Source organism: Eufriesea mexicana, unplaced genomic scaffold, assembly GCF_001483705.2.
Source record: "Eufriesea mexicana isolate 0111107269 unplaced genomic scaffold, ASM148370v2 scaffold4786, whole genome shotgun sequence".
Lineage (NCBI taxonomy): Eukaryota > Metazoa > Arthropoda > Insecta > Hymenoptera > Apidae > Eufriesea > Eufriesea mexicana.
This window is the reverse complement of record NW_016912807.1, coordinates 458,282-473,918: the sequence shown is the minus strand read 5'-3', so window position 1 is coordinate 473,918 and position 15,637 is coordinate 458,282. Positions and strand designations below refer to the sequence as shown.

General features: G+C 50.9%; 1 protein-coding gene across 1 annotated transcript in view; it reads left to right on the top strand.

Annotated features, from left to right (window-relative positions):
• The window catches only part of LOC108551629 (nephrin), a 279,049-nt gene that overhangs the window by 256,962 nt on the left and 6,450 nt on the right, over positions 1-15,637 (top strand). Inside the window, exons 11-12 of the mRNA XM_017905856.1 lie at positions 4,277-4,576; positions 9,403-9,723. Of these exons, the coding sequence (XP_017761345.1) occupies positions 4,277-4,576; positions 9,403-9,723 (621 nt within the window). The remainder of the gene's footprint in view (positions 1-4,276; positions 4,577-9,402; positions 9,724-15,637) is intronic.

The window sequence follows — 15,637 nt, the reverse complement described above, 5'->3', positions numbered from 1 at the left end:
TGTAACCGGGATCGTAGAAAATGGCAAGAAACAGAGGAAAGGGAACGTCGACGCAGGATCGCGAGGGGTTAAACCCGCGGTGGGTGGTGACCCAGGCCTGGTCCGCGATACCAACGGGAAACATGGTCGTGGTTGGAAGTGATTTTAACCGTTTCGCACGCGAAACGCCATTTACCCGATACTTTTAGCCACTTAAGTCGCCGTAGTCGGCGGTAGCCTGGCGTTAACGCGGAACCGTAAAAATGGCTGGCTCCGGTCGTAGAGAACGGGGTTTCAGCCATGGAATATGGATGCGCGGTGAAAACAAGCCTGGAACACGATCCCCCGATATTTAACCGCGGCTCTCGACGGCCTCGTAAAGGTCAGGGGAACGAGCGCCGGCATAAGCAGCAATCTCGCGGGAGTTGGCAGAATCGAAGTCAACCTCGTATCTGAATTTAGTTTCCACGGTTATTACATCGCCAGAGCCGATCCTGGGAATGACATTTGCTTTAGGCTATTCACGTTCCCCCCTCGGAACGAGGTTTCCTTCGGTTAGAGATTTAAATCAACTTCGATCCAAGTTTCGACGCGTTAATCGCCGCCTGCCGAACGTCATCCTGCCCGATGATACTTTAACCGAAAGCGTTCGCTTGCGTAAATTTAGATTATCTGCTTATATACGAGCACGTTGCCAGCGGAAAGAATTAGATTTACGAGTGTGTCCGATTAATCCGCGAAAAGAGAAATTACGACTTGGTGCCCGTGTACGATTCCATGCAATCGGTTCAAAGGGCCATTCGATGAATGAGCATTTTTTTGAAAGGTGTTTCAAAGTAGACGTCACAACGTCGGCCGCGATTAAGCGGAAGCTGGGAAAAAGCGGAGCGCGGAAGGTATAAAATCAAAGGGCAGCGATGCTTAAACCGTGAACCCGCCCCTGTAAGCCGGGCGATGCTTCCCGACACGGATGATAATTAAATTTCATTCGCGCTACTCGAATAGCGCGACATCGCTTGGCATCGCGTCCGATTATTCTTGTCGTTAATTTCGAATGACGGATTCGCCAAGGCGCGGTTCCAGACCAATGTTTCCGATTTTCCCGCCCGTTAATTGCACCGTGGAGAAGACACCGAGTGTCACACGCTCGCTTATTCCTCGTCAAGTTCGGTTCGCGGGTTCGTTCGTTCGATAAGAGCGAACGTGAAAAGGCGAAAGACCACCTCGCGTCTTACCCCTTGCCCTCGCACGTCACCCATTCGCGGCAATATGCATTTTAACCCGATACTTACTGCACCCGCGGTGCATCCTTTTATACTTATTTCATCCTGGCCCGACGCATTTCCCGTTTAATTCCTCCGTTTCGCCGGGTCCTTTGTCATTTGCTCGTTCGATCGTTCGACATCCGAATGGAAAATATGGAAAATATGGAAAGAAATGGCGGCCGATCGCGGTAAAGACCGATGACGGGAAATATTTATTCGCGCTTGTGCCAAGGAACGAATGGAAACGAATTACCGGGCGAAAAGGCTCGTTCATCGGTCGCATCCGGATCACCTGCCATAATTCATCCGGATCGCTATGCACTGCCGCTCCTGTGTACACGGCTCGTTTATATCGGCTCGCGTTTCCTCCACCGCGCTTCTCGTTTACACGTGTTCTCCTTAAAATCGCGGATGAGACATCCGCTACGAGCAATCGAAGGCTCCCTTTGTTTGCCAAACGTCCCGAGATGTATCCTCGAGAGCTACATCTTTGTCCGGGTCTTCGCGTTATTTCTCTCGCCACTTTACGGTCTAACTTGTTGTCCCAATTGCCGACTCTGCTACCCTCTTAGCGTCCCTAAGCTGTCTTTTTATCGCCGGAATTCTTCTCCCGGCACTGCATCTTTTTACCGCCTTCACTTTCTTCCTTTTCCCCTCTTCTCCTTTTATTGCTGGAATCGCTTCTTGTTGCCACCCTTGCGTTATTTTTTATCGCCGCGATTCCTCATTCCCCGCCATGCTGCGTTCCCTCTCTAGCAAACAGAGTGCAAGTCCTTTGCATCGTTGATTTAATTTTAACCGTGTAAATTTGGTTTGTAAATTTAATCAGACAGTGCAAGAAAATATATCATTATAAAGGCAACTACTCGATAATTTTTGAAATATTTATGATTACAGTTTCATCTCTGCCTTTTACTTTTATTATAATTTATTTCGAATATTTATCAAGTGCCGTCGTGACCTAACGGCGACGTCCGAAAATTCCCACGCCGGTGACCTGAGGTTCGATTAATAATTTTATTTACAATTTATTTCAAATTACATGTTTTCACGAGCGCAAAATTGATATAAAATAAAGTGTAGACGGGATAGAAATTTTCGAATGTCGGGTCACAACGGCGCTCGATAATTATCGATAATTATTCGAAATAAGTCTGTAGTTAAGAATAATAAAGCTTTGATCATAAGTTTCTAAAAAATTATTGAATAGCTACCCTTGTAATGGTACATTTACTTGACTTGGATGACTAAATCTACAAACCTGCGAACTTTCAACTAAATCAATGACCCGAAGGACTCGCACCCTCCTCGTAAGAGTCCTTCCGCGATATCCTGTTCGCGGCACGATTGCCCCTTGAAACGTGGAGATTTTTCCAACTCCCAATTTCATGGCGGCAGACTATGGCAGAAGGGAAGCCCGTCGAGTGATAGATCGTCATCTGCCGCCACTGATCCGGGATGAACGCTGTCCACGCAAGTAATTGGAAAGGAAGGCGCCTTCGGAGGCGTTTGACACTGACCAGGTAGCATCCGCGGAAATAACTCGGGGAAAATGATCACCGACCGAGTATCCTAGACGTAGCGTGACAGGATGGCACTCGAGCAAGGGATAATCGGGTAATTTATACCGAAACGCTTCGACACTCGTGGCAATCGTCGTGGTAAAAGCGAATCGCGACTACCGTGGAAAAAGCGCGTTCATCCGTGCTTTCGCGAAGCTCGACGAGCCAAGTTTAACCTGGAATAGCACCTGGTTACGGGCAAGTAGTCTGCGGCACTTTGGCACTCGAGTCGAGTATTCTTCGATAAGGTACACGAGTATCCATAGCTGTGCGATCCTTATCGATCTCGGATGCCGAATCGCGCGAGCGACGCCCGCGGTAATCATCGCTTCATTTTTTTAATACCACGGAAACCGGTTAATAAATCGATAAATCGATGGAACCACGGAGGTTCGCGGGAATCCCCGGAGAGGATGAAATTTCGAAATCACGGTGAAACGCGGCGCGAGGCGTATACCTGTGTGTGTGTGTGTGTGTGTGTGTGTATACCTCGGCCCAGTTTCGCTCCCTATTGAAAAGGATGGAGGATTGCACGCGACCGTAAGTGTCGATTCGTCAATCGACGAGTCTGCTCGGTGCTATAATTCAGTAGCTTGCCATATCGTGGAAATTGCCTCCTCGAAGATTGCCTCGGCTCATAAACGGGCTTATGTCTAAACGCAACGGGCCAACCCTTTCGCTTTCCGGGCACGATCCGGACTCTTTGTGTTCGCCACTGTTTCATCTGTCTCCCCGAGACGGGATTTTATCACTCTTCCTCGCGCTATTTCCTTTCCCGGCTCAAACATCGCGCCGATGAACCATCGGACACTCGCAGCTTCCCGGGCACCAACGTCTCCCCGGATAGTCTTACTCGGGGAATAACGATCGCGCCGATTGCACTCGTCTCATCCGGTTTTCCCTCCTCCTTTTTTCCGCCTGTTTGCAACGATAAGATACGTCCGTCTATTCGTCTCTCTTACACGGCGAGACGAAAGGCGAGACGCATGCAGGTGGAGATAGGAAAGGCAGATAAATTGGAAGGAATGTATATCGCGGGGATGGTAGCTCGGCAAAGACGGCGGGAGTCGTAGGTGGAAAATCTTTTTACATCAGCCGCGAAACGATTTCGTCCGAGCGAGAGCTCCCTCGTGACGAAACTGCGGGGCATGCTCGGGGAAATTGCCGAGGTGAAAACTCGAATAAACGGTCCTCTCGTGTAACAGGACCAATCGTGTCTCGCTAAATGTCCCCTGTTCGAGCACCCTCGAGTATCTCGTCTTTGAATCCCGAAGCCGTAACATTGGACCGAGCTGGTCTCGTAGCCGAGAGTGGCTGGTTGGAAATTTGGAAAGCAGACGAAGCTAAGTCAGACCAGGCCAGATCAGGCCAGGTGTCTCGAGTCGAATTCCCGAGCGAAATTGGCGAAACGGGGAGAGAGATAGGCAGAAAGGGTATAGAGCGGAGATTCACGGTGGAAATATTTTTCAGTCGCGCCTGTGTGCAAGGAGGACAGGATCATGGTGGTCGGAGCGTCGAGGGGCGAGTCGTTGAACATCGCGTGCAGAGTGGAGGCCGATCCGCCAGCGCACAATTTCCGATGGAAATTCAACAACAGCGGAGAGACGTTGGAAGTAGCGCCGGGCAGATTCTCGATGGAGAAGTCGAGCGGCGTGAGCGTGCTCAGGTACACGCCGACCACAGAGCTGGATTACGGTACTCTGTCGTGCTGGGCGGACAATTCCGTCGGTCCACAAGCGAGACCGTGTCTCTTCCAGCTGATAGCCGCCGGTAAGTATTTACCGGATCTCGGTAAACGTTACACCAGCCGAGTAGCGATCTCGCGCTCGACCTCGAGTCTTCGAGTGGTCAGGAAATCGAGTTAAAATCCTTTCTACGGCCAGAAACGAGCCCGTTTACGCTGCTAAAGTACCACGACCTTCCGTGTTACGTTTCGTCCACCCGTGAAACCGTGTAAATAACACACTTTGTACACGACCGACCGAGCTACTCGCGACAAACCGCCTGGAAAATATTTCCAGAACTCCGTTCCGTGTTTCGAAGGCGAAACGAACGTTCTCGGAATGGTTCGCTGATAAAACGGGTACACGGTAGGTATGGAACGGGGAAAAAGAGAGGAAAAAAAAAAAGAAAGGAAATTTCCATCCGACGTTCCGAACGAGATCAGCCGGAAAAGTCGGCTGGAAATTACCCGAAAATCCTGCTATCTAGAACCGACTCGACGATACCGGTGTTTCGCACATGCGCCGGTTCGGAATCGCGAGAATCGCGCGGAATTGCAACGCGCGTGACGAGACCGGATGGATGATACGGAAATCGCGAAATAAATACTGAGAAACACGCGGCGTACGAGCCGAAGCTCGAAGGTCTAACCTGCGTAAATTATTCAAAGAGCTCCGCATTCTTGCCACCCCCGGGACCGTAGCGAACCGCCGAGACTATTAACGCTTCAATTATTTACCCTTTCGAAACCAAGATTGTTCCACCTCTAAAGATCCTTCCAATTAGTTCGAAAGCGATCGTTAATCAAGCTCCCGGTATCACCGTTAACCGACCACTTATCCGACTCTCCATCGATTCGTGCTAGCTTTTTTCACGCGACCAGCCATTATTTATCCGCGATTGCTACCGTGATAGCTCCCGCGTTGTATCGCGTTACGATTACATTTTTCTCCCTGTTCCTTTCTTTTCCTCCCCGCCAGAAACACTCGATTAAAAATCTATCCGCGAAACCGATTAATCCCGCGCTGCTCGAATACGCGAAACGACGTCCATCGGTGATAATTCGTCGATGCGATGGATCGATTAGCGAGGGATATTACACGCGTGTACGGGTGCAAATTTTGTCGCGATAAACACGTTGTTAAGCATTATCCGATAATATATACGTGTTTTTTTTTTCTCTCTCTCAATATTCGGTACGATGCGGAGGGTTGATTGGAAACGAGGGAAATTAATTAATAACCGATGGTCGATAAATAGGGGGTGGAAGAATCGTGGAGCCCATAACCGGGCCTCGCGCGTAGCGACGAGTGGAAATGGGTGGAAATTCGTGGAAAACGAAGGGAGACGGCCGGATGAGCCATTTTGTAGGCCGCGCGTCGTTCCTCGAGCGGCGAGCAATTTTCCAAGGGACCCCCTGTTTTCAGGGAGACCCGCAGGCGGGGTCGAGAGGTCAAAATCCTGACAGATATTCGGGAATTATCGCCGCGCGTACAATGCGATGCTACCAATCATCGAGCGGTAAACCGACATTAATCCGCGAGCGGATTTTCGCCGCGCAGCTTCGACTCGACGTCCTTTTTTCCGCCTGTGATCGAGAATGACGTTGACGCGACAACCTGCCGAAAGCGGACCGACGTTGACGAATACGCGCCGCCAAATCGGCGTCCTTCCGCTTTTGTTCGTCCTCGCAGCGCGCATATTCGTCTCGAGCTTCTTCTCTTCGCCATCTTCCCGGTTGCGCGAAAAATTCAGCCGGAAGAATTTTCCGTGGATCTTTCTGTTCTGCAGCGATCAACGTTCTCACCCTCGCTAACAGATGGATTCCTACTTGAAGAAGGTTTCTCGCGAGTCCTCGGTGAACCCTCGACCTCCGTAAATACAAAATTCCTACGCTATCCGAGTATCCCCCCGTCTAAGGCAGGGCTTGCTAGAAAGAAAATAAATAAAAATATATACATAACCCACTTTCTTCTCCCTCATCCTCTCCATCTCCTATTTATTTATTTATTTATTTATTTATCTTGTAGAGTCACGCAGTCTCTGCTACTCTGGAGAGTACTTCGGCTAAAAATTTCGCCGACTAAGAACTGGAACTAACTGTAAATGACTGATTCACTGACTCGATGCTTAACCGATTGCTTCACTGACTATCTTAACAACTGTCAACTCTTAAACTGCCTCTGTCCGGAAGGCAGAGGAAACTTCCTCCACGCCAAGTCTAAGTTTTCATTTGTAACCCTTCTGTACGTTTCGCTATTTTCTGTATGTATATTATCGTATCTAGTTTCTGGCCTATTAAACGTATGTTAAATTGAAATTGGATTGGCCTGCGAGAAAGCCTTACTGACGAGTCCAATAGCAAGCCCAGGATTAAACGCACCCCTTCCTTTCCCTTGCGTCACTCTGCCTGCTACGTGTCATAGCACAACGACCAAGGGGGTACCAATCGGCAGCACGTAAGAACCACATGGCCGAAACATCATCGGAAGCTCGTGAGAGGAAGACCCTACAGTTGGAAAGGATGCATCGAAAGTTCACTCGACGACGCGTCTTAATCGAAAAGGTTCTTACCTACGCGAGGATTGGGAACAGGATCGCGAAGCATGCTACGCTGGATAGCTGGTGCAACGCGATATAATGCTGGAAACGGAATCGAGGCTAGTCGGTCGTCGATTCCGTTGGATCCCCGGTAGTGGTTGTCGTAGCGAAACCTTTGGCGAATCTCTTTCATCCGCAGCGACCCGTAAAGCGGCCCTCGACGGAACGAAATTATTTTCAAATCTGTCGTTATTGGTATCGGATATTGCGTGGTCGTTGGAAAGATATTCGATGCCGCCGAGGGGAGGGGGCGAAATGGGTGAGAGGTCATGGAGTGCAGGGACACGCGGGTCAAAGAAAGTTAAGCTCGTTACTCGACGACGGTTTTCGAGCATTGTCCGCAGCCGCCCCGTGAAAAACTATTTTCCGCCGAATTTCCGATGGACGTAGCTAAATTTTAAAAACGACAGACAAGAATCGCTGACGCGGGAACGTCATTACCGCGGGCCGATGTTGATTAAATAATCGACTCCCGCGGCTGGAAACAGTTTCGAACTAGGGGAAAAAGTACAGGCCGACCGGCGTTCCGCGTTTCCATTTTTCAGATAGCCATCCGTACAAGCTGAACCAAGGCTAGTCGATTGTTCGTCTTTTTCTCTCTATTTTGTTTCCTCTTTTTAACATCGGGAATGGAATATTCGATCGAAATCGCGGTGCAAGCGTACCGTTTGGCGTGGTCGCGCGAACCGCGCGCGCGCGCGCATGCATGATGACCCCCCGCGGATGAAAATGAATCGAAGGCGGGGTAGAAATTCGTCGTACCTTCGGGGGAGGATGGAAGGCTGCGCGGCCGGGAAAAAAGCGGACGCGACGGCCGCGGTTTCGCGATTAACGCGAACGAAATCCGCGAGCAAGCAGCGTTTGCGGGCGAGAAAGCAAAGAGCGGGCCTGTAAACAGGTTGAAGCCGGGGAAAAACAAAGAGTACGAGAGGTAATAGGATGCAAAGCGAAATAAAGTCGAGCCGAAGGATTCGCTTTCTACCCGTTTACTCTAGCGTCGACGGAAAAGACGAATAATATTTATTTTCTCCTCGCCGCTCGGACCCGTGATAGCTTCGCTGTCTGTTTAAGAAGAAGGAAATTTCATTTGGAAGGAAGGGGAGAGAGTGAGAGGAGAAGAAAGGGAGGAAAAGCGAAGAAGGAAAATAGCGAAGCGAGGTAACGGCAACGCGAAGAGGACCAGAGGAACGGACGAATCACGAGTGCAACTGCGCTTTCACTGGCGACAGAGAAGAAGAATTTTCGTAGGACGCAAACTGCATCAGTGCCCGGAGACGGGGAGAGGGTTGATGGAACGAACGAAAAGAAGAAAAAGAATGGGACATCTCTGTGACCATTACTATCCCGGTACACTAAATCCTTGCCACTCGTAGACGCGCAAACATTTTTCACCGGGGTCGGCGAGCTTGATTTCCAGAGAGCCGACGCTCTCGTGCGCTTTCAGCCAACCTGTAGAGCGACCTTCGAGCGTACAAAGTATCCAGAAAATATTACCGGACAAAGAGCGACAAACGAGCCCGCGCGATAACAAAAGAGAAAGAGAGCGGATCGCGAGGCGGAAATTTCCTTGGAACGAACGAACCCCGTATTCGCGACGCTCGGAACGCGTCACGGATCTCGCCACCTCTAACCTCGGCGTCGGCATGCGAATTATTTTCGTCGCTGGATTCGAAAAAGCTCGCGCCGCTCGGCGACCCGCGCCAACTCGATGATAATCGCTTACGCGCGTAAGGGCGCCCGAGATAACGTCGTCTCCGCTTTCCTCCGCTTCCAAGCACTCGCGAAGCCCGCTCGGAGCAGTAGGAAAATTCGCACAAAGTAGCCGTGGAATATTGCGAGTTAAAAGGGCGAGCGACCAGCTGCGGACCTCGTCCGTTTACAATCGTAACGTTCTGAAGAGCCAGCCAAGACTGAAATCCTTTACGAAGCAATTTCACGCGCCGGCTCGTTTTAATATTCGAAGCTTCCCGGAAGAACGTCAACTTTTGCCCCGCGAAATAACCGACTCTCGGCTGCTCGCGGGTCTGTCGGGGATCAGGCTGGAACGCGGTAGCCGGAATCGATCCTCGCGAGGGTGCGGAAGCCGGTGGCCGGCGAGTCGCCGCGTGTTTTAATAATAATCGACGGAGGAAAACGCGCGACGCGGGCAAGCAAGCAGGTAGAAAGGCGAATCGAAAGGGGGTAAAACGTGCGACGTAAGCTCGTAAAATTTTAACGACGCGCCCAGCCGAGCGGAATCGTGCCATTTAACCGTGGTGACGTTCTCGTTTCAGGAAAACCATTTCCGGTCCGTAACTGCACGCTCGCGAACCAGACTTACACCAGCGTGGAGGTGAAATGCGTGGCTGGCTATGATGGCGGGCTTCCGCAAAAATTCATCCTGGAGGTGTACCACGGCGACGTGGATTTCCTGTCGAGCAGCCAGCCCCTCTACAACGTCTCGAACGTCGACGAGCCGAGTTTCTCCCTCGCAGGATTGGAGGCGTCCGTCGAGGCTGGCGTTCACGTCGCGGTCTACGCCGTGAACGCCAAAGGCCGCAGTCAGCCAGTCATCCTCAGCGAGGTCACCTATCGCGACGCCGAGAAACGTACCGGTAAGTCCGCATTTCTCCATCTTAATCCCCATTTCCAGTTCCCAATCCCCCGTACACGGCACTCGCGCCAAGTATCGTGAATTATCGATAACTGCCACCAATTACCCGATCTACGGAGTATTTCGAAGGTACATATGACTCTCGGTGAAGTCTGTTAAAATAAATCCAGGCAAAATTGCGCTCCGTCGATTTTTCCAACCCCAGCGGATTTTGCGCGTCGCGAGAAACAACCCCGCAAAAAGCACGTTCTCTCGAAAATCGATGCTAAATTTTCAATGACACGTGAATTATTAAACAGAATTTAGGAACACCCTGTATCCGCGTGAGATACGTGAATAAATTAGTAACAATCGAAGGAAATATCGAGGATAATCGATAGGAACGCGTGAGAATTTAAATAAGCCACAATACCATGACGTCTCTACGAGGCGTCGTATCGTGGGAAGTTTAGCGCGAAACTGGCAGATAGGATGGAAGATGTTACCATCGAAGGTGTTTAACGAGCGCGTGGGAAAGTCGACTGCGTGGGAAAATTGATCGGAAAAATCGCAACGCTTGGAGTTAATAACGTAATCGTCGGGAAAATAAGAAATCGGGCGTGTTTCGCTGGAAGGTAGACGGTTTCTCGAACGAACGACTGGATCTTAAAAGCGACCTCGGAGGAAAGAAAGGGATAAGCAAAGTGACAGAATGAGAAATGGACTGTCATGCGTAAGCTTAATCGAACAAGAAGCGCGTTCGAGGAGAAACGAGCCGCGTTAGGTTGACCCTGATCGATATAGTGACCGGCACCGATGTCAGGGAGATTAACAAAGCGTTCGGGGATTCAGCAGGCAAGGTCGCTGCCTGGTTCCTGCGGGTTCCGCGCCGCCTTTGAAACGGATGGTAGCTGTTCCCGAGTGGGTGGTGTCAGCGACGAGGTTAGTAAGCAAGACGAATCGCCACCCCCGAGACAACACACCGAGACGCATGCACCACACCCATTACGTGTCTCTGTGTACGCCGTGCTACTTAGGCCGCTAGGCGACTATGGTCGAAGGAAGCACACGGTCTACACCCTCGTCGGATAACTCCCGTTGCCGAAAATTTCCCCGTAACCGTTCTCGACGAATCGAAACGAGAATCGTCGAACGTGGCGTGCGTTTGAAACGTGCTATTTTTTCAAATACCGCGATAACGCTCTGTCGTCGTTAGAAAAAACCAGATAACTCGTAAATAATTCGCCATCACGACGCGTTTATTTTTCACCGCACGCTCGAACCCGGCTCTGCCGGATAGCCGATGGAAAAACGTTAAAAATGGTTAGCAAGGTGGGGAAAAAAAAAATAAAAAAAAAGGGAAAGAAATATAGGCGGAGACAAGGTCGGGGTGGAGAAAGGAGAATGATGCAAAAATGTAAAAGATTTGTCGTGGATAACGCGCAGTGAGTCACTGGGTGACGTCGTGTGTACACGCGCGATCGTAAATATCAGCGTGGCGTGGAGTTTACAACGAGGTAAAACGGAGGGCACCAAATCAATTGTCAGTAAAGTGATTTACGGTCGCGGCGGCGTCTATCAATTTGCAAGCGGGAGATGCGAGCGAGCGTGGAACGCGCGCGTACCTACACTCTCCTCTTCTCTTCTCTCCTATCCTCTCCTATCCTCTCCTACCCCCTCTATTCTCTCGTCTTCTCTCTTCTCTCTCTCCTCGTGCGCTCGCGCATGCACCCCGCCGTCACGACTTCTCGTACATCAACTTCTCGACGTTCAAGAACAAACGGTCATTACTTATGCTCTCCCTCTCTGAGACGAGACAAGCTCTCTCGGCTACTTACGGTTAAAACTACCCCCCTCGCTGGAACTCGATCGGCGAAACTCGACCGGCAGCCCGACAAGCCAACTCGAAAGTCGATTAGCGCGTAATTAAGACATTAGCCGGAAACTTGTGGCGTTTAAACAGCTCAGCGACCTTTCTTCTCCCGTTTGAACGTTATTGCACGCCTATTCGCGGAAGGAGGACGCGTCGACCTCGTATTTCGTCGCGGACTCCCCGTAAACGCGTCGTGGGAAAAATCTAATCGAATCGGAGAGACCAACTCTCGACCTCACCCGTAACCCTCTTCTTCTTTCTTCCTTCTCCCTTCTCCCTTCTCCTTCTCCTTCTCCTTCCCCGTCGAACACCGCGGTTAACCCCTTTCTCCCGTGCGTCGGAAGAATTTTTTCCCATTCGCCACGCAGAGCAACGAGCATCGAATTAAGGAAAGCAATTACAGATAATGGTCCCAACGGCACCCACCGACGGAACTGTACAAAAGTCGGAGTGGAAAGACGTCGGATACCGGTGGAAAAGCGAGGGGCAGAGAACGAAAGAGGGAGATAAGAAGGGGAGAGGGTGAAAAGAGAAAGAGAAGAAGCTATCCGGGAGAGATACGAATGTACAGGATGGTCATTAAGCGGCTGCACCTCCTCTCGCTCTCGTCTTCCCAGCCAGTTCTCCTCTCTCCGTTCCTGCTTCGCTCGTCTTTTTGGACATTAAACCGTTTCGCGTGCGGTAATTTTCCCGGGGTCATTTTTGCCGCTCTTCTTGCACCGTCGTTAACTTCACTTAGCTCTGTTTACCCCCGTCGTCGTTTCTCTTTTCAGCCGTTCTTCGTCCTCCCCGTTGCCTGCTCCCGATCTTCCTCCGTCCGACCCGCCTCTCGTCAGACGTCGCCGAAAGCTCGCGAGCTTCTTCGCCTTTTTTCACCCATCCGTGGCCGCTTTTTCCCCTCGCGCCACGCCTCCTTGTCAACTTATTTCTACCCTCCACCGAACCGACGAGTCGAGCACAATTAGCGAAGATCTTCGGCTCTTCTCCTTAAACGATCCCCGAATCCTCGATTCCGATAGCTCGACGGAAAATAAAGCAAGTGTCGAACGCGAGAACAGAATTAGCGGAAGATACGTAGAACTTGATGTGCACTGCTTCTTATCTATCTAATGTATGCTTGAAAAATTGGAATGTAAAATTTTCATTGGCGAATTTCGGTCGGAGACTATTTCGAGAACTCGTGGCCCCTCGAAGCCACGAGATTTTCCAACGTGGCGTTTTTCCCATGTCGCAACCGATCCTCGCGGAATCAAAGACGCTACCTGAGGAACAAACTGAAACGGATCGCGTTTCCAGCGAGTAAACACCTGCGAAATTGAATGGAATTCGTTTTCCGAAATTCTATATACCGTGTTTCTTCCAGCTGGAAAGCAGCAGACGTGCCGGCAATTGGTCGCGAAGCGCGACGAGGAAATTGAATTTCGCGATTCCGGTGGCAGGGTGACGACGCGGTGGAAGGGAGCGACGCGGAGGAATCGACGCGGTCCGTGACACGGGGATGTTAAACAAGTGCGTCGCGTGTCACGGCGAGCGCCGCGGCGCGGCGAGACGCGACGAGACGAGGCGACGACAGTTCGTTTGCCGATCCGCCGATCCGCTCCGCGCGTGCTGCTTCGCGTGTTTACGCGTGTCGTTAACGCGATCGAAGCACCGAATAACCGATCCCTCTATGTAACTCATCGCGAGTGCACGCCAATATCGTGCCACCTGTTCTCGTACGTTACGTCAATTAAAGGACGATCAAACCGACATGCGTTTCCGTTACGTCCGCGTGATGCATCGCGGGTATCGATTATCAGCGAGAAATCCAGCGAGCGTTCATACACGTAAGTACTCGAACGTTTACACGCGCTGTCCTTAACGAGCGATACACGCGCGTTGAATTGAAATATGTACTTGAAACGATATCGATACGCACGGCGAGAAATTAGCAAATGATTCGATAATCTGGTCGTACGATATCATCCATTGGTCAGGGAATACTGATCGAAAGCACCGGTAATTAAAATTCGAGCATTTTTTCAGTCACTAGGGGACTTTTCGTCGAACTCACTAGCGCCACCACGACCCGTATCTCCGTCTCGAGCAGTTGGATAATACTGTCGAATGTAGCACACAGTCGCGCATAACTCGACCGTTGGAGGATGACGATCGATCCGAACCGAATACAGGGAAAACGCGTTAGACTAGCGATGCACTGCGGATAATTGCGAGATCGCGAACATAACGAGCGGAAAGTTTCGTCTTTCGTCGTGTATCGCGAAAGCCCAACGGATACGTCGTCGGGACGCGTGCTGATTGGCGAGTACGTGTCTGAACCACAAATCCAGCCTCGTCTTCCGTTTCGTCGGGTTTCGTTGGCCGTGTCTTAGAACCCGGCTCACGCCGGACTCGATCGATCGATCGGTAAAAACGATTCGCGGGGATCGCTGGAAAGCCGCGTCAGCGGGACAAATTGCTTTACCGTTGTTGTCGTTTATTCGCGGCTCCGTCTTCGTCGTCGTTCATCCTCGACGTGGTCGTTTTGACTAAACTAACCCAGACCGACGTGGAATTATGAATTGTCGCCGCGGCAACCGCTTTAACGCGGAATCGTGGGAAGAAGAAAGGCAGCTTTAAATTCTATTAAAGCGGCGGCAAGCAAAGTCCTGTCGGAAGGAAAACGATTATTATCGCCATACGAGTCACACCGTTAAGTCCTTAAGAAATATTCTCTGCGGCGTAATATATTCCGAGTAGGAGTTTATATCAGCAGAGAGACAGAGAGGAGAGAGTGGGCGCATGAACGCTCGAGTTATCCAACTATTTCGCCGGTGGCCGGAAAATGGTAGCCGTGGAAATTCCTCAAACGGTTTGACCAGCGCCGCAGTCACCGCCATTCGTAACAGGTAATGTTGCCGGAAGTATCATAACGACCCATTCTCGGGTTTAAGCCCGTCTCTAAATACTGTCCGGAATTAAGCGGAAACGACTGGTCGTGATTATACGACCGACGACCGTTGCCCGCTTTTCAACCGAAATCTTTACACCGAGCCCGCGTAATACCACGGCACACGGTATAACGCTCGCTAGCGTTAAGACCCTGGGCTCCTTTGTTTCGCCATCGTCGTCGAAATCGCGCTCCCGGTACGGGACCGATCACAGCCACGGGAATGTCCGACGTTTATGGTACGGTTGGCTCGTTAATTGCAAAAGTTTGAAAGGACGTTGCCGGATTCCGGCGGCGTCCACGGTGGTTCGATAGAATCATCGAGCTCGGCCCGACGAAAATCGGCCGTGGATCGAAAGCCCGTGAAATTTGGACGTCATCGATCACGAAACGAAATAATTCGTGGCGGAGGAAGCGATAGCATTATAGAGGAGGAAACAGCGGTGACGTTGACGCGCACCGACGTCGCCTATCTGCACAGCCCGCTGAATCTCGCTTAATTTCGGCAAACCGTCCCCGCTGCTGTTCGCCTAGTTCGAAAGAGAAATTATAGGCAAATCGATCCGCGTGTCTGCACGACACAAGGATTCCTTGCGAATTCTCAGCGAACTGGTATCGCGACTGAGGTTGAAAGGCGTCAGCTGCACCGAATTCTGAATCAGATTACCGCGAGCCATGAAATTTCCTCGCTCTTCACACGTGTACAGCCGGCGAACACGCGAAACCTTTCGCGTTTTCACCAAGAAAATTACTCTGCCGCGTCCTCGCGTCCCGATCCTGGTCACAGGATCGCCCTTGCTCTCCCGAGAGGGAGCGACAGAGAGGGAGACGTGGAAACGAGAAAACGATATCCGAGAATCCGCACGTGGTAACGAAGCCCGAATCGTCCGAGGTAATTCGACGAATCAAAGATCCTCTTCCCGATGCGACTCGATGGTTAAGCGCGTTCTCTGTCGAGAAGGGGAAAGCATAATTCGAATATCCGGTATAACAACGAAATCTCGACAGGACGAGCCAACCGAGGGAAAGTAGCGCGACAGTATCAGGAATAATTTTGGCGAAACCGATAGCCCGCGGGTATTCGAATTAAAGCGAAATCGAGGGACTCGGAGAGAGAGAGAGAGAGAGAGAGAG